Consider the following 19,121-nt stretch of genomic DNA (forward strand, 5'->3'; position numbering starts at 1 on the left):
AGAAGGGGCCAGAAGTGGAGCGTTGAGAAGAATTCCTGTGAAAAGCGAATTGTTTTCGTTTTCAATTTGACAAAAAGGACTCCGTAGCGAAACCCGATAACCGCAGGCCGCAGAGGTCCTGCGTCGCAGGACAATCGTTGCGGCTCGAGTTTTTCAATTGTGAACGAACCGAGCGCGCCGCCCCCAAAAGCAGGAATCCCACCCGAGCCGGCGCCTGTCGGTGACGTTGATGGTTGTCGCCGTTAAATTTGGCCATATAGTAAACAATAAAAACAAATTAAATCTAGCAATAAATAACGCGGGTTAAAATTCACATCGGGGGCGGCGGCCGTAAATCAGCGGAATCGGCGAGTGGCGGGTACAGTCGCGGTCAAAGCGAAGGCGCCGTCCGAGGAGCGGCGGTCGCTTTAAAGCGGACAAAAACCGTTTGATTTCTATAATTCAATTTGTCCGGGGGCGGCGACACAAAAACTCCCCTTCTCTTCCACATATAAAGTCGCGGCGAACAAATTCAATTACGGCCATAATTTAGGCGAACCGAGGCCGTAAATTGTTTGTTAAATTAACAAAAAGTTTTGATGGCGGTATTATTTTCTAACCCGCCGCCTAATCCTGCAAATGCGAGGAGGGTGGAAAAAATCCGACCGGCTAACCTGGGGCCAGGCTCGCACATAACGACCAGATCAATAGCACCTGTAAACGTAATCATGCGAAACTTTCAGGGTCCAAATTAAATTACCCAGCTGCTGGCTGCCACTAACTAGCTTGCTTTGTGCTCCACGTTCGCCGCCATTATCGGACGAGACGAAAAAACAAACAACGAAGCGCCAGTTGTTGCACGCTGACACGGGGGCGGCGCGCGAACGGCGCAACAATTTAATAGCGCATGAGATAGTGATGTAGAGATGTGATGAGTTTGTGATATCTCAAACTCCTCCCTCATTCTCCATCCTTGTCGGAAGATTGAAAAAATATTGCTAGATTTTTGTTTAGATTTGGACTCTTGAGAGTGAAATTGACTGGTGAGGTTGTGATTAATTTTTTTCCTTCCATAAAGAGACATCTGATTCTTCATTACCTTCTGGAAAGCGCAAATGCCATAAGTGATGTAGAGATGTGATGAGTTGGTGATCTCACATTCCCCATATTTGTCGGAAGATTGGAAAAATGTTGGTAATTTTTAGTTTAGATCTGGAGATCTAATTTAAATGCAACAACTCACGAGTGAGATTGAGATGTGATCGTTACAAGGAATATGAAATTTAGATCTGGTTCGGTCTGCGTTTATTTAGAGAAAAATCGTTGCGAGTGAGATTGAGTTGTGAGTTTGTGATTAAATTTTCTCGTTCCCTAAAGAGACATCTGATTCCTTGATTAGCGTCTGGAGAGCGCAAATGCGCTTCCAAATAGAACAGGAACGGCAGGCAGGAAGCAGGAATTGTGGTGCAAGCGTTGAAGACTTATTTTACAGTGTAGGAAGTTAAGAAATAGTCAAACTGAAATTCCTATGGCGGAAGCTTTGCGCAACTTGGTGGTTTCCTGCGTGGGTCCTCCTTTTGTGCGATCGTATTCGCCAATTAAGCTCCGCTCCCACTTATCCGCATAAATTATGCGTTTCCATTTGTGTGTGATTGTCATTCCCTCTCTGGATGCCACTTTCAAGTCGCTCTATAGATACTGTAAAATTTATGTCCCGCCAGATAAGTGATTAAACTCCGCGTTTGACACAGAGACATGCATCATGCACCATATCCATTGAAATTAACCGAGCGCATTATCTATTACCGAACGTAATAAGCCGGCGCATTCATTTCGATGCAGATTCGAATTGCATAGATCAATGCTTAGATTGGTTTGTCCGAAATATAATTGGTTTTTTATTAATAACTCAACGCGAACACTATCTCACGGTCCGCAGGATTCAATTAAAATGTGACGGCGATATTTATTACCGCCCCCGAACCGATCCAAACTGATTATCCGCGTAACGAGGGCGTAATTGCGGCGCAAAATCAAAAGCTCCATTCGTTTTTGGTCGACGCAAAGACGAGTCGGAGGACGAAGGAGCAAAACAGAAATCGTCGACGCATCGGCGCGTTTCCGTACGTGCGAGCCGCCACAGGTAGCTCCGGGAAATTGGCTGGGGGCTCGTTGGGGTCGGGGTGTGGGAGGCCCCGGTACGTGATGGACTTGCGGAGAAATACGGCATTGTAAATCACTGCTGCTATCTGGATAACGCGCGTGCCAACCTCTATCAGATGACCTGCGTGATCCTTCGTGATGGATTTACCACTAGCTCTACTCCCACACGCCGCCACGACTTGACTCCGCTAATGAGAAATTACGCCGAACGAGGGGAGAAGGATCGAACTGTTCGCCCATTTCCTCCAGCTCCTCCACCGACGATTCTTTGACAGTTCTTCCGTTCACAAACAATTGACTACTTGACAGTTCTTCCTCACGTCAAATTTTAATAACCATAAAAACTGTACGTCCTCCAAGCGTCGATCTTGGTCGCTCTTATTACAAAATTATCTCAAAAGAAACGAATCGACTTGCGCGACTAGAAAAAGCTACGTCGTGAATTGGCCCCACATTTCGGGATTCCGACTTTTATGGAAATTGCCACCTAACCTACAAAAAGTACGCTTTTCTTGATTTTTCCACGAAATGCAACATCGATAAAATTGAACCTCTCGATTGATCACTTCTGACGACATCGGTGGTTCTTCATGCGAAGCAAAGCTGCTTTTACGTCCCCCACCTACGCGAAAGTCGGAGGTCACAAATCATTAATCCCATTTGACACCCCCTCTATTGATCAAGTTTATTCTACAAGGTGGAGTATTATTACATACACCTGTTGATTTAAGACATTTTAATGGTGAATATTCAACAGGTATGCAATTAAATCCCATCGAGTGTGGACGAGGGCCCCAAACAAACAGTCGTGGTACGTATTAAATTTATTTTATTAAATTTATTTCCATTGGCAACTGAGTTAACTTAGGAAAAAATAGTCCTCGTCGCAAATTAAAACCGACAACTACACAAACAAAGCAAAATTTACGCTTGCGACTTCTGCGGCTGCGGCTCGGTGGTTTTCTCCCTGTTCCACTCCTTCAAGCCTTCTGGCAGCGTCGTGTCCTCCTCCAGCGATCCCGTCCCCTCCACGAACTCCTCGTACGTGGACTTTTCGGGGAACGGCCTCTTGCCCAGCAGCTCGATCATGTCGTCTCTGCTGATGATCTCCTGCTTCAGCAACCTCTCTGCCACGACGGCCACTTTGTCCTTGTGCTCGGTCAACAAGGAGGTGGTCCTCTTGTGCGCCTGGTCGATCAGATTCCTGACTTCGACGTCGATCATCTGGGCCGTGCTCTCCGAGTACGGCTTCTCCAGCATCATCTCCCCCTCGCGGGGCATGTCGAAGCTGACGTTTCCGACTTTATCGTTCATGCCGTAGTGCACCACTTGGGCGTAGGCGCTCTGGGTGACCTTCTTCAGGTCGTCCTGGGCCCCCGTCGTGATCCTGTTGAAGAACAGCTCCTCCGAGACTCGGCCCCCGAGCGTCATGCACATCCGGTCGAAGAGCTGCTCTTTCGTGTACAAGTACTGGTCTTTGGGGAGGTACTGAGCGTAGCCCAGGCCCTTGCCTCGCGGGATGATCGACACCTTGAGCAGCGGGTCCGCGTACTGGAGGAACCAGCCGGCGACTGCGTGCCCCGCCTCGTGGTACGCGACCGTCTTCTTCTCTTCTGGGGACAGCACGTTCGTTTTTTTCTCCATGCCCGCGACCACGCGCTCGATCGCCTGCTCGAAGTGCTTCATGTTGATCGAGTCGTTCAGGTCCCGCGCGGCGATCAGCGCCGCCTCGTTGCACACGTTGGCGATGTCGGCGCCGGTGAATCCCGGCGTCAAGGCCGCCATCTTCCTGCCGAGGTCGTTCTTGTCCAGAGTGGTCTTCAGGGGGCCCAGGTGGACCCGGAAGATGCTGGCGCGCCCCTTGATGTCGGGGGCGGGGACGAAGATCTGCCGGTCGAAGCGGCCCGGCCTCAACAAGGCCTTGTCGAGGATGTCTATCCTGTTGGTGGCGGCCAAGACCACCACGTTGGTCGTGGTGTTGAAGCCGTCCATCTCCACCAGGAGCTGATTCAGTGTGTTCTCCTGCTCGGAGTGGCCCCCGAAGCTGCGGCCCCCGCGTTTCCGCCCCACCGCGTCGATCTCATCTATGAAAAGAATGCAGGGGGCGTGCTTGCGAGCCATCGAGAACAAGTCTCGCACCCTGGAGGGGCCCACTCCCACGAACATCTCCAAGAACTCTGACCCAGAGACTGTTATGAAGGGGACGTTGGCTTCGCCGGCGGTCGCCTTCGCCAAAAGAGTCTTTCCGGTGCCAGGAGGACCTGGCCAACAACAACAAACAATCCCGACAATTCGAATTTGGCGCCACACCGCCCGCCACCTGTCGGTCGATCTCTGACTCACCTGTGAGCATGGCGCCTTTCGGGATCTTCGCCCCAAGGTCAATGTACTGCTGAGGATTCTTCAAAAAGTTGACGAATTCCATTATTTCGATTTTGGCCTCTTCGCAGCCGGCCACGTCCCTGCAAAAAACTCGATAGAAACCGGACCGTGTGACGGCAACGACACCGACTTGAATCTGACCCCGATATCGTTGGAGTTGATCAGTTTGGCGGTGCTTTCCATGACGCCGCCGAAGAGGCCGCCCCCGCGGCGTCCTTTCTTGCCGCCCATCATCTCGGCAGATCGTCTCATCATGTAGATCAGAAACCCGATCACCAGGAGAGTGGGGAGGATGCCCGACAGACTGGCGGCTTCCACTTCAGTCTTGTAGATCACCGGGAGGAAGTTCGGAGGCTCGATGTTCATCTCGATTTGGGCGTTTTCCAAGTTTCGTTCGAAGGAATCGACGCTGCCGATGTTGAACCACACGAAATTCTGCAAAAGGTGAGTGAGATGCGTCCCAATGGTCCACACAAGACACTTACGGCACCGTCGATGGTATTGCCGGGTAAGAGTCTGACTCGCACCCATTTCTTATTGACAACTTCTAATTTTTCGACGATTCCTCGCGCTAAATAACTATGTACAAACTCTTTCCACCCGATTTCCTTGTACCCCATCTCCCACAGGGTCACTGTGGCCAGGAACGCAATGGCGGCGCCAGCGCCCAATATGTACCACTTGTCTCGGTCGCCATCGCCAAACGGCTTGCCGCCGCTCCCGCTACGATTCAAATTGGTACAAAAAAAAGTACAACATCTGGGACTTACCCCCTTCCGGTTCCGCCAAATAGCCCAAACGACCACTGGTCGTACGATTTCGAACCGCCGGGCGGGGTCGTGGTCGATTTCGGGGGCGGCTTCGGTTGCTCCTGCTTGGCATCCTTCCCTTTAGTTTCTTTGGCCTCCTTCTGGGGTTCGGTTTTCGCGTCTTTTCCTTTCTGTTTGGAGCCCGGTTCGAAGTACTTCTCGAACCCTTTGGGGGGCTTCTCGCAAAAGACTCTCCACTGGTTCAGTACGGTTCGAAACGTTGAATTATTCTGCAAATGCGGCGGTGACAAGAGGTTGCGCAGGTTATGTACCCATTTCGTCATACTTTGCTTACGTTATGGTTGCATTGTCTTAGGTTTCTGAATAGCAATTTTTCTAATTTTCTGGTGCTACTAATGAGACGATATGCCATAGCAATTTGATGGGAATGGAAATTATTTATATCACATAACTAACCTCACACTTAAATTTTATTTGACAAGATGATTTGTGAATTTAGGTTGGTAACGCGATTCGCAGCCGGTGCTGGGCAAAAGTTTGTTCGTTTGGCGTAACAGACATCAAATCTACTACGACGTCACGATTTTTTCCAAATTGAGCCAACTTTCAAAAATATAATTGAGTTATCTGAATCTGAAAAATCAGTAATCTTCAAACTCCTAGAAAAACGCCGTCGTATTTTTTACCCAGAATATTCGACTGGACAGTGCACACATCAGAACAGAGGCAGAAGAGTATCAAAAAACCAAAGGAACAGTGATTATATCAAGGGCCGCTTGGACATTCCTGTTTATTGACACGAAGTAATAATTACTCAGACTGCAAAAAAAGATAATATTGGAAGGGCCAAAAATTGTAAGGATCAGATCTGTATAAAATTTGAAGAAATACATTATTGTAATATTTGAATATTTTTTAACAAATACCAACGCACTTTTGCATGAGAAAAATCCCTAAATTCAACTTGACCGCTGAAAATTTCCCAAAGACCACTCACCAAGAAAATAATGGAGTATAATACAGGAGCATTATAAATTATTGTACCATCGTAGTAGATGTTGGTGGCTTAGTTGAATGTGCCGCAAGCTTGATAACATGAGTGAGACTAGTTTCGCCGATAGGTGGCGCGACTGGCGGTAGTGGAAATCTGTCTAACGCTGCGAAGCTAGCGGTACATCCAAAATTTGTGTTGTCACATCTGCACGACCCCTCTTTACCATGCTAAAGTGGCCATTCTGATGGGGATTTGGGTCATAATTGAAAGATCGTTGCTATCAAACATTATTTAATGATTTAATAAAAATGTAGGTACAAGTTAATTAGATGTCTATATCTTTACAAGTAAAAAACAAATCAATTGGTTTAAAAAGTCAAGTATTGCATTGATCCTTGCATATAACTAAACAATAGTAATAGTACACGTAATACTCACACATTAGCAATATTAACAACAATATTACAAAATTTTAAACAATTGTTCAAAAAATAAAAAACAATAAACAGCGAAATTTCAACAACCAGGTGTCTTGTGCAAAATGGCGCCAAATCGACAATAACTTAAGTTTCTTAACCTAAAAACCGAATACCACCTTGGAGATTGTCTTAAATTAGATCCCAAAAAATCCTAAAGAAGTTTACTTGCTGCCGTTGTGAGATTGATAGTCTATGTAGAGCGCCTTCATGTCCGCCAGCGCCTTTTCTATTTCCTTGGCGAACCGGTGGCAGTCCTGCAAAACAAACGTCACAAAAATGTTCTCGGTAATCCCGCACGATGCCGTACCGTTTTGGTGCTGCACCTCTTGTTGGATATGTGGAAGAAGAGCATGTCCTCGCCGGCAATGATGTACGAGACGCCGTACCCGTCGTCGGCCACCGGACCGAAGCCGCCCCCGGCGGATATGCACTTGGGGAACTTGCTGAGATCCATCCGGCCCGTCTGGCCGTGCGGCGTCTGCGACGTGGACAGCCGCCACGGCTCGCTGAGCACCTTCTGGAGGAAGGGCGAATCCACTTCCAGGTACTTCGACACCACGTAGAGGCAGAAGAGGTGGCGGTCGATGCCCTTGCCGCACATGGCGTCCTGGTAGCCCATCTAAATCAAGCACGTTGTAGTCTCCGAGTCGGCGCCTCGACCGTCGCCTACCTGGTGTCTGTGACACGCCTGTTTCAACAGCTCCACTCGCTCTTCGGTGGTGGTGCTGCTGTCGTCCATGGCTTTCACCCACCTGGAGGATTCTATGGTGCAAGGACGCACCGTCTCCGTGCGTCCCTCTCTGAACAACCTGGTCATGCTGGCCTCGTAGGTCAGGCTGAACCTACCGGCGTCCCTGTAATACGCCAGCTGGAGCGCCATCTGGAGGTAGGCGTCGGGGCTGAGCTTGCACCGCTTGATGAAACCCTTGCCGTAGTTGTCGTGGACGTAGATACGCAAGTCGATGTCGTCGATCAGACTCGTCACCACCTTCATGCTCTTCTCGATGGCCTCCTGGCACTCGGATTTGATGTCCCAGTTGAGGCGGATCGGGGCTGGCGGGACGATTTCAGGCTTGCCAATGGTGTTGCCGTTCTCATCGTATCTACACACGCAGGGACAATCAGCATCGTCACTTTTCAGCTTGGCAAAACTACAAACGTGCACTCCCAAGTTCACACATGACAGCTGACGTGACGTCATTGGGTTGGTTAAGACGACCAAAAAACGTCCACGCTAAGCTAGGACAGGCATTCAAAAGCAGTCATGCAAGAGTTAGTGCGGCTGGAATGTGGTAAGTGTCGTGTATTGAGAATCAAATTACCGTTCAGTACGCTCCTCAAGAAACAGATGCTCCCATAAATGAACAACAACGGCTGCGTCAGCCCTAGGGTCAGGCGGAAACAAAGAAACAAAGTTAGGTCCACACCCACTAACGTAGAAAAGCGTAGGTACACGCGGAAAGAGACAGAACTAAGTAAAAATGATGAAGTGGGACACAGCAGCGGGCTCCATTCATCTAAAAATTATTTACATGTTGACTCTGTTTATTACCGATTCTCGAGGATCTGGGTCGTTATCACCCACTCCCACACGTGAGAAGTCACAGCTGCGTCAGCCCTACAAAACGACAATGGCACACGATGAATTGAAAAAGTTGACACACAAAGTAAATAAAGACACAATCCCAAAATGTTCTTTATTCATTGCAAACAACAAATTATATTCTCAGCTGTCAACGTGACAGTGATGCCAACTTGACAGCCTCCTCGCATTTCTTTTGGTTCATTTCGGCGAAAGTAATTAAAAAAACGAAATTCTATTGATAGCGAACTTAAATAATCATTTTCTCGGTCATAAACACAAGGTTCTGCACTTCTCTACATTTCAGTTTTTTCGTGACTGACGTTTCTCATAACCTGAAAAAACTCGCCGATAAAAATTGAAATTTTTCACATTTTTTGAGCTAATCGAATTTGTACGACGTACCCGACCCGCAAAATCATCACTTCGCCAACATCCAAAAACCATTCGAGCAATTTCAGCTCCTGTAAAAGACGTTTCTTTTAATTTTGCATAAACAAAGGACTCTCCAATTGTCCGTTTTCTGTAACGCGCTTATTCGTGAGAAGTGCTCAAGTACATTTACGAAATCTGTGTGTCAGAATAAAATCGCACAACATAAAACTGTCGTGTCTTGTAACAGTGTCAAAAGTCACGTCGGTGCTTTATTCAGCGGCGATAAATATTACTTTTTTGTTCACGTTAAAGGTCAGCTGAATGAAAAACTGAACCGATGAAAAACCAATCAACTCACCACGAGTGTTCCGCATTGAAGCCGATCTACAACAAAAACGAAAAATCACAAAAACGAAAAAGAAAAACTCCGAGCAACGCACCCGTCCATTGTTCGCAATGCACAACGTGAACGACTTGTCGAACCATCGATTGTAACCGGTGCCGTGGAGCAGAATCTTGCCGTAGTTATCCAGTTTATCGGGCTTTTGCTGAAACCAAAACTGTCAACGGGACTGTCTAACGATCGAGACGGATACCACACCATATCGAATTCGTAAGGGAAGTCGTCCAAGACCACGACGAAAGCGGCTTTCTCTATGACGTCCAAAGAAGTCTTGTTGATGCCCTTGCTGAAGAACATGCGTCTGACGTTGGCCCAGTGGGTCCTCTCGCCGGCAGTCAGGGCCGCCAGACGTTCCTCGCCCGGCAGAGGCTCCGTTTTGTCCTCCAAGATTTGTTGGATTTGACTGAAACAAATCAGTTTTAAGAAAGTTCTGTTGCACAATATATGCAAATAACAAAAGTAAATTTTGAATATAAAATAATGCTCGAGTCGTTAACATTTATTGGATCAAAAACCGCGTCGTTAATATTGTAATCGCGTCGCGCAATTACTTTTTGTAATATAAAACATAATTGATGCATTTAAAGCATATTATGTAGTAACAAGTCCACGGTGTTTTTATCGACTCACTGATAATCGACCAAGCAGAAATAAAATTTATCTTTTCACACATCTCAATCAAAATTCGAAACAATGACAGTCACGGGCATGTGTCGCCAAGTGCTGCCAACTGTAACACACCACGACCCTAGCTTTTTTACTAAAAAAATTCCGAATGAAATCCTTCAACGTTTTGTTGTGACTTCGCGTTCAAAATTTAAAACGCCGCAGATTATTAAACCTGACGGGACCTAGCTCGACTTAAACAAACCAACTCGTGATTAACATCATAAACAGTGTCCATTTTTTTTACGATTGACAGCATCGTGAAACATTTGAATATTTTGACATTCAAAAAATTATTCATCTTTAATTAAAATTGTGATTAATACTGTTCGTCTAGACTCTAGGGTCAAATTAATAATGATTACTAATTAATGTGTTTTGATTAGGTAAGTGAGACTTCCCAAACTGACTATTTTAAAGATTTTAAATGTCGCAATGAAAAATTTGCCTCATCAGAAAAGTGAGGTTATGTCCATTTCATTTCGCCGAGTTTCCTTTACGGATTCACAAAACAAAACGTTCGGGCAACGTAGCGTACTCCAAAATCCACTCTCGTGTACGTTTTGTTAATTTGCAAATGTCATCGCACTATTTTTAAACTCACATTTGGATCTCGCACGGCCTGAGTATCCTGCCCCTGTAGATGATGACCTTGAAGTACTTCCCCTTGTGGTAGACGACGATGTGGTTCGAATCGTGCAAGTGCACGATCTTGTCCGTCTCCATCCCCGGTATCCTCGTCGTGTTGAATATCCTCTCGTACTGCCACGAACAGAGCGGCACCACCCCCTGGATCATGATCGGTTCCAGCTCCTGTCTCTCGACCAGCCTCCTCAGCACCAGGCACGAGTTGATGGCGGAGGCGGCCCTCGCCGCCTGGCTGAGGGTGGGCTGCATGAAGAGGGCGTCGATCCCGTAGAAATTGGAGTTGATCATGAGCGGAGAGCGACCCCTCAAGTAGACGTACTCCTCCCACCAATCCGAGACGTAGTTGGTGGACCACCACGACTTGAGCCAGAGGTATCTCTGGAGCTTCTTGCCGATGCCGTTCTCGAACTCGGAAGCGAGCTGTTGCATGCGCTCGTAATTGGCGTCGTCGAGGAGCGGTCTGACGCTCCTCAAGTACTGGAAACGAGATCGGACAGTAGCGGACGCGCCCGCCAGGCTCGGCACGGCTCTACTCACCCTGGTCATGGTGTCGTGCAAGCTCGGCAGAGGTAATCTAGGAAGCGAGCCTTGGAAACTGTAAAGTTTTGGCCTGTTCCAGCCGCTAAAAATTCTAACACATATAAACCACATTTTCGTCGGTAAAGATGTTTTACTGCCTTTACCTCTCGATTCATACATCCAACCCTTGTACATTAGTAAAAATTTTAATGTGTATCTAAGGGTGAATATTATGGTTAACCAATAGAGCAGGGCGGTTAAAAAACAAGCCGCAAACTGCCATCGCATCGATGTCCTGCGGACAAAACGAAAAATCAATCCAAAAAATTATCGCAAAGATGAACAAGAAGTCGAGAACGAGTGGAAATTTCGGAGAGGCAAGGTTGCACCTCTTGGACTTTGAACGAAACTGACAGCGTCAAAGTCCACGGTTCAGCCTGGAATGACGACACATTTATTTACACTGAAAAAACTAGAATCGTTTCGTGTCGTGACCTGCACCTTTTGATTGTTTCCTTTCGCAGGTTATTTCCCCCGAATTAAACAACTAGTGACACCTTTAACGAACCGCAAGTCCACGACAAGACAATTCCGTTTTGGTCAAGAATTCGCTCCTTCTAAACTCCTCGTTCATTTGGTAGTTTCTCAAGCCGGACCAATTTTAACAAACTTGAATAATTCATCAAAATCATTGTTATTAAAATGGGCTGGAAACAACTCGAATGCGGGATAAAAAATCTTACTCGTTTAATAAATAAAGTATCTTGGCAGCAAGATCGAAGGGGACTGCGTTGCCCAGAAAATGCACAGCCGAAACAACGGAAAATATCAGCCATAAGCTCCAGAGGTGGCCGGGATATACCCCGTTGTGAATACTATTCTGAAAACGAAAAAATCGATTAGAATCGCACCGCAGGTTCGAGAGTGAAAATTTAAAAAGTCTGTGTCAAAGTGCACAACTAAAAATAAATACTTGACACGAGTTTGTCGATTTGGAAAGACAAACGGTCGGGTTGGACTGCAATGCAAATTTAGAAGCTAGAAACAATGGGAGTAAATATTTTCCTGTTTCGTTTAATTTATGATGTTTGCACAACAATGATAAATGTGTGCGTAACAACGACGGAAATTTATGTAATTAGATGACGATGTTATGAAAATTGAAATGACTCGCCTTCGACATTGGGTGCAATCGTAAAATTTAATTAATAAGTTAAAAAAAAAATACTGATAACTTTTTTTTAAGTTCATATCATTTATTGTGTTGCGAGTAAGTTTTTTTATTATTCTAATGAGTTGGCGTAATGTGAGAAAAACTGAGACCCTATTAGTTTTTTTAATATTTTGCGTTCACAATAGCTCCATTATGAAACCAAAAACAGTATTACAATTGCTGAAAGCAGTTCTATAATAGGGATTGTACAAATTACGGTTATCATGTTGGTACTGCCAGAATCCTGCAAAGTCTAGAGGATTCTGGCAGCGTCAGCCAATATGCGCGAACATCCCAAGTTTCAATCGTTTTTTGCCAACCATCATAAAATTCCACAGAATTATAAAATTCTTACTTTCGATTTTAAAACGGCTCTAAAGATCCAAAATATAAAAAATAGCATATTACATGCGCTTAATAAGAGGTATTGTCGAACTTGCTTCTTTGCAGCACTCCTCGCTTCGCTCGTCGTGCACCAAACACGCGCCAATACTCTTCTTATAAAACTTATACGAGTATAATACCTAATATAAAGTTACTTTGAAAAAACAAATGTAAATTACCAAAGCATTTTATTTGTCATGTACGAACTTTTCGTCGTTTTCTAATGTAATTTACTTGTTTCGATTGTCTGTTTATTTATATATGTATGTTTGTTTACCTTAGCTTTTTACTGTAAGTATCATGGCCGTGTAGTTAATTCTTGTACTAAATAATGATTTTAAGTTCTGACATCTTTACTAAAATAATTAATATTGACCATGTAAATTTCTGTCTTCTAAGAAAAAGAATATTCTTTCACTTGACATTTTACTACCATTTTAAATCTTCAAAAAATTATATCGAGCGATCAAATTAATTTGTAATCGAGTCATCCATGGATCTGAATCCGTATGTCTTTTCGTTTGATATGCCCAGATCTAACCTGTGTTTGAGCTGTGTTTTTTGTTCAAGTAACGACATACGATTTCGGATTCATGGATAACTCGATTACAAATTAACAACGAATTTGTGTGTAAATTGGGCTTTTCTAATTGCCCGAGGGACAAGATTAAAACACGAGCGTAGCGAGGGTTTTAAGGCTTCGAGGGCAATTAGAAAAGCCCAATTTACACAGAAACGAGTTGCATACAAAATTTTATTGTTTGAAACGACGTCCCTGAAGCTTCCAAATCTTTTAAAAATGGTTTCGCATTTGCTTTTGACAGTTTTGACAAATTTTTCAAGACCTGTCAGAAATGTGACGTTGAATGTGTTGTCTAGGGCAACGGTTCGTTATCTGCTCATTTTGCTTTAGGGTAGTTAAGAGGCAGTTTACAAAGGAGAAAAATGAGAATTTGTGACAGTTGAAAACAATAAAAAATATTTATTTTCACATTATTTTTTCTCTCAATGTTATGAAATGAACAAAATATTACATAAATATATTGTTTTTATTTATTTACATCTGCTCACTTATCTCTACTGCACGAATATTTGTTTCTGTCTTTTCCATGAAAAGATGTTTTGACTTATTTGAATAAAAAACAATTAAAAAACAAACACATTCTTGACAGTTTTCTCCTTGAATGTCATAAAATTTATACTGATCTGTTATTTCGTCTAATACCTTTTATATTATTTGTAAACCTGTGTCTTCTTATAGGAAAAGCAAAATTTCCTTTTTTTTCATTTTGTTGTAACGTTAATGTTCTTCAACTCTTCAGAAATAAACGAACAACTACCAACAAACTATTCATTATTTCTCATTATTCTTCCTAACCTGAATCTTTTTTACAACTGCTATTATACACTATAAAAATACTGGGACTTTGAGGGCATCCCTGTCTTACTCCATTCATTTACTCACTTTTCCTTTCACTTCCATCATTCGTAATCGACAATTACACCATGACATAAATTCATTCACATAACATATAAAATCAAATGGACCCAAAACCCCCACATATTTTTAACTTGTTGCATTATTTATTTTGCAGCCCATTTAATTTTTATGTGTGTTTTACGGTCGCAGTCCGTTCCATTGATCGTTCTTCGATTAACGACTCGAAAAACAAACAACAAAACCGACGCGAGAAACCGCAAACGGGATTAAAAAATTTAAAAAAGAACCGGTTTGTGGACACGCACCATCACCCCCCCAACCCTTTATCTGGTTGACACAAGACTTATCGATTTCCGCCGTGTTTGCACCCAAATTAGCGTCGAGTGCCGCGATAAAAATACCCAATTGTTGGGAAAAACCGGCGACCACTCCGACCAACCTGAAATCTGGCGATCCTCTTCTTCCACGAGCGAATGCCCGACTGCCAGACGAGGTGGAGGACTTCCCTGTCGAAGTTGACGTCCCAGCCCTCGTGGGTGATGGAAAACGAGAAGGCGACGGCTTGATGGGCTTCCGCCATGCTTGCTCACTCTGCAACAACCACGACGAAATTAACAAACGATGATTTAGTGTGAACGCTTAAATCATTCGCAACGCAAACACGACGACGTTATCAGCTGGTTTATTAAAAGCTCGGGGCGGCGCAAACTCCAGGAAAATTACGGAGGATTGAATATTAATAATAAATTATTGGATCGGTTCTGGAGTGAGTGATAACAAACGCCTATCGGACGGATTATCCGCTTGGAAAAAAATTCCTCCATGCATTAACCTTGACGCTTGTTTCACCTTGATTCCACCTCTTTCAATCTGGAAGTTATCTCGCTGTCTACCAAACTAGAATTTGACCTTTGCCGTCAAATTCAGAGGCAAAAATGAGCTGGATGGAATTTAGCGAGGCTATCGACCTTTGACCCAGTGACATGTGGGTGTCGTTACAGCGAGGAAATTCTAATACAGCGGTTCATCTCATTTTATGAAAATTTACCACAAGATCTTCATGTGCCAAAATCGGCACCGCTGACGACAACGCCGACCGCTTCTGGCAATAACTCTAATTTATCAGATGACCCCGCAAAACGTTCACCCTCGTGGTGACGCGTTCGGCGATAAGTGTCCGAAAACAATTGATACATTTTAATGGAACCGATTGACCTCAGGCCAGGCTCGTTACACCCGGAAAGCGTTCGCCAGTCGAGCATGAAACGCTTTCAGGTGGCTAAAATTAAACGACAAATGTTATGACAAATCTACGGGACGGGGGGTTTACAGTCCTCTAAATATAACGTCCCGCCGTAATGCGAAAATAAATCGTGTGGAGTTGGGAGTGTAGGCGACACGTTTGTTGAAAGGAAATCAATCTGGTCGATGCGAAACAATTGTTCGGAAAGGTTGTGTTTTCCGGAGTTGGAAACGTGAAGGTAGGTCGTGGAACGTTTGAAAGTTCGGGGACTTTGTTTGGAAACTTCGTTCAAAATAAACAATAAAAGCTACAAATCTCAGCTTTCTTTGGTGGAATGTTTGATCTCCATCCCTCAAATACGTAAATTAATTAAAATATAATCCACCCTGTAAAGTATGCCCTACTGCTTCAACTAGTATCATGGGATATTATTTGTAATTAAATGTAAACATTAAAGAGAATTTTGAAGTATGATTTCCTTCACTCCAAATAAAAATGAGGAAACCTGCAACATAAACATAACCTCACTTCCTCGATGAGATACAAATGTCTCGTTCGGAATCGGTACCTTCTACACACTCCACTTATCAAATTAACGTGTATTTACGATTAATTAACAATCCGGTCCCAAATAAACAATATTCCATTCACAATTTTAATTCTTCAAACAAATTTTTGGCCGTGAACAAATTCAAAATGTTGATCGATGTTGCCAACCATTGCGAAAATATGACACTACACTGATTGTAAATTATTTAAAATTTCTCCCTGCCAGGATTCACGTTGGGTCTGTGATTTTTTCTTTCATTTTTGAGATCATGCACGAATCGCTCGCTGAAGAAATTCTTTACTTAATGAGATTCATAACAAGTCTCGAGTTGTATTTTTGACAGTTGGCAGCACTTAACAATATTTTTCATGACTGTCATTTCAAAATTTTCTTTGAAATCGCTTAAAAATAAAAGTTTTGTCCGTTTCGCGCGTTGTACAACAATTTCAACATTTGCAAGGTGTATTTCACCGTTACTACTCAGAAAATAAGGTTATGTTGACATCTTGACTTTTTCCGCTTAAACGTTTCACTGTAATAATGTAGGTTAAACTCTCATTTGTAGGGACTTGGGACTGAAACCAGCGCCTCGGAATTTACCCTGTTCGTGTGTGAGCTTTGTTCGCACTTGACATTCCCCACGAACTACGTATGTCAATAATTACGGCCTCCACTTCCTCGAGGCGATTACTTAGGTGAACTACCGTCAACCCCAAGGTCGCAGAGTCAAGCGTTGGTTATTTTGTTAATGGGAAAGTCTCTTGCAGGGCCAGAAACACGTTCGATCTCCGCAACAGCTTCCTCTTCACCTTGATGGTGTATTCGAAGTAGGTATTTGTTTAAAAAAATACAGAAGTACAAAGTGTCGTTATAGCGGTAGTGTTTTATGTCGCCTTGATATTAACGGCGTCGTGAAAGCCGAACTGTATCGACAATTACCCAAATGAATGGACATTAAATGTTAGCTTATCGGCGGCAATTTATTGTAGTGTTGGGTTTCCAAGTGAAATGTAATTGTTACAGTCGTTTAACGGTAGAAAGTAGACGCATTGTTTTCAAGTTATGTTGATTAAAATTTACAAGGAATATTTGAATTACGATTTGGTCACACCAAATCAAAACTTGTCAAAACACCGCACGTTTTGAGATATCCATCTCGATCTTAATTATGTCTGTGTTTGTTGTGACATTTTTTTACGATATCATCTCCCGCACACGTTTTGTTTGTACTTTGTTTTTATTACTTAATTTAATCAATCGCAAGATAAGTGTTTACACCAAACACATGACTAGCAAAGTCGAACCGATACGAAATAATTCATTACACTTTGTACAAAAAAAATCACTCGACATCGTTGTTCTATCGCAGCCAAGGACACCAATTAAAATTTTAAATTGGAGTGTTATCGAAACGCTTATTTATCGGCGGCTTGCACCACGCAACAAAATAATTTCCACAAAATAATTAACACCTCCACTTGGGATATCTACAAAGTGTGATAAAACCTGAAAGGACAAACGAAATGGGAAGGGAGTTTCAAAATGTCTTTTGTACAATTGAATGAAACGAGTCGTGGGGCGGCGTCCTTTAACAATGATCCAATTTTTTTCGCCTCTGAGAAGAGGGGATCACAATTACATTAAAATTTAATGGATCGTGGGTGCCCCGTTATAAAAAATAATCGAAGAAAATTGAAATTCACCCACCGTGTAACATCGAATCGAGCGACCAAATTGCTTTCCTACTCGACAATTCAAATACGAATAGATTTGTTTCCAGTTTGTTTATAATAATTAAGAGCCTTTTCGCTCCTACTCGAGAACATGTAAAAGTTGGGCCGGTCCATGGAGCGGACCGCAGACTGAACGACTGGAACCCACCCCAAGTACAGCTGCGGAGGATCAAATTAAATGAATCGTTCTGTCGATCTAAAATTATATCGACAGATTGAAATCGGATAATCGAAAAGTAAATGTGGACACACGTGGGCTCCTAAAATGGATCATTATTATGATTCACACGTAATGATCGACCTTTGATCCAGTCAAAAACAACGCAAACACTATCAGGGACAGATAGCGCTGGGGCAAAATGCAAAGCAAATCGCTCGCTCGTCTGTCGAGATTCTACGATTCCTCTCGTCTTGCGTGATGCAATTCGAGGGGCGAATTAAAGACCAACCGTCTAACCCGGATAAAACCGAAACACGTGTCGGCGAAACTTGTGAAAGCTCGTCTGCTGAAGCGACTTTCTTGTCGTAAACCGAAGGAGCGCACCGGACTCTCCTTTTGCCAACTCCGACGCAGACAATGCAGCAGCAGCAACAACAACAAGAGTGTTGACGTCAATCGGACAAACTGGTTATGGAGAAGACGAAAAATTCGACCTTTGCGGCACCCCAAACTCGACTTTCGTCCAAGAAGTTTGCAAGATTTACGCCGGAACAGTTTTCGGTGGCGAACAAATTTAATTTAGCACGTCGAGGTGTGGGAGCACGCAACAAATAAATACACAGTTCAAAGTCCACAGCAACAGTCCAAAGGTCGGTATTCACAAAAAAAAAAAAAAACAGATTTGTGTCAACTTACCGAAATCTGGGCCGGAAGGGAAACGAGTTTCGCACAAGAAAAATGAATAAAATTTGGTAAATCGGTTCGTCGGGACGCGTTACCTAACAGCTCTGCTTGCGAAGACGCTCTCCTTTATTTTTATTTCCAAATTGGTGAGATTAGCGGCGATAAACGTCAGAGGTTTTTGTGGGAGTGCGGAATTGGAGTGTCCCGATTGGTCAGCCCTAGGTCGGCCTTTTATCGCCGACTGTTTACTATTCGCGCCGTTTTTATCAATCGAGGACTGCGTTGTTTGTTTAAATTCTCGTAAATCAAGACGCGATTGTGTGGCAGTCATATGGTCTCGCTTCCACCAACAATTCAATTAGAATAGGCTTATTTTAAACCCGTGACCCAAATTTGACGCCCCAGAAACACGGTCGCTTTGTAACTTGTCGGGCGCTCTTCGAGGGACTCTTGTCGACGTCTACAAACAAAACGGTACTCGAGCGGTCTGGCCTGGCCGACGGCGCTGGCCCCTAGCACTTACCGTCTACGAAAACGAAGACTTCCCGTTAGGCGACTGCACGAGCGTGGAATTCGGCGATTCCTAGCAGAACATCTTGGTCGGGGGCGACTCGAAGGGCACAACCGGAAGATTCGATTCAGGAAAATTCGCTGCACTCGAACTGTTTCAAAGCCTGCGACTCACTGCGAACTGCAAACACCGAATGCCAGTGCGAATTTGACGGAGCAAGTGCAGTTTGCTCGTTGGCGGTT

At 44.0% G+C, this 19,121-nt stretch overlaps 2 protein-coding genes and 1 long non-coding RNA gene across 7 annotated transcripts; 1 reads left to right on the plus strand and 2 right to left on the minus strand.

Annotated features, from left to right (window-relative positions):
- The first annotated feature begins 1,273 nt into the window (after nt 1-1,273).
- On the plus strand, nt 1,274-6,794 carry LOC138127745 (uncharacterized). The gene is made up of 3 exons (XR_011158371.1): nt 1,274-2,839; nt 2,900-2,953; nt 5,794-6,794. It is a non-coding gene; the product is annotated as an uncharacterized lncRNA (long non-coding RNA).
- On the minus strand, nt 2,955-5,814 carry Afg3l2 (AFG3 like matrix AAA peptidase subunit 2). Of its 2 annotated transcripts, none has more exons than XM_069043545.1 (6): nt 5,629-5,814; nt 5,295-5,563; nt 5,010-5,247; nt 4,655-4,959; nt 4,486-4,604; nt 2,955-4,403 (listed from the first exon to the last, which is right to left on the minus strand). In XM_069043545.1, exons 1-6 carry the CDS (start codon nt 5,704-5,706, stop codon nt 3,067-3,069), a joined length of 2,346 nt encoding a protein of 781 aa, XP_068899646.1. In that variant the 5' UTR covers nt 5,707-5,814; the 3' UTR covers nt 2,955-3,066. The 2 variants fall into 2 exon arrangements, with proteins under 2 accessions (XP_068899646.1, XP_068899640.1); XM_069043539.1 differs by having other exon boundaries at nt 5,620-5,814.
- Nucleotides 6,563-19,034, minus strand: whd (carnitine O-palmitoyltransferase whd). Of its 4 annotated transcripts, none has more exons than XM_069043528.1 (13): nt 18,892-19,034; nt 14,438-14,589; nt 11,704-11,840; nt 10,979-11,255; nt 10,398-10,918; nt 9,326-9,530; nt 9,165-9,272; nt 9,083-9,108; nt 8,320-8,385; nt 8,090-8,152; nt 7,438-7,870; nt 7,075-7,386; nt 6,563-7,021 (listed from the first exon to the last, which is right to left on the minus strand). In XM_069043528.1, exons 2-13 carry the CDS (start codon nt 14,576-14,578, stop codon nt 6,929-6,931), a joined length of 2,382 nt encoding a protein of 793 aa, XP_068899629.1. In that variant the 5' UTR covers nt 14,579-14,589; nt 18,892-19,034; the 3' UTR covers nt 6,563-6,928. The 4 variants fall into 4 exon arrangements, with proteins under 4 accessions (XP_068899629.1, XP_068899630.1, XP_068899638.1 ...); XM_069043529.1 differs by lacking the exon at nt 18,892-19,034 and adding an exon at nt 18,381-18,522; XM_069043537.1 differs by lacking the exon at nt 8,320-8,385.
- Between the last annotated feature and the right edge of the window lie 87 nt (nt 19,035-19,121).

The sequence above is a fragment of the Tenebrio molitor genome, chromosome 1 (genome assembly GCF_963966145.1).
Source record: "Tenebrio molitor chromosome 1, icTenMoli1.1, whole genome shotgun sequence".
NCBI classification, from domain to species: Eukaryota; Metazoa; Arthropoda; class Insecta; order Coleoptera; family Tenebrionidae; genus Tenebrio; species Tenebrio molitor.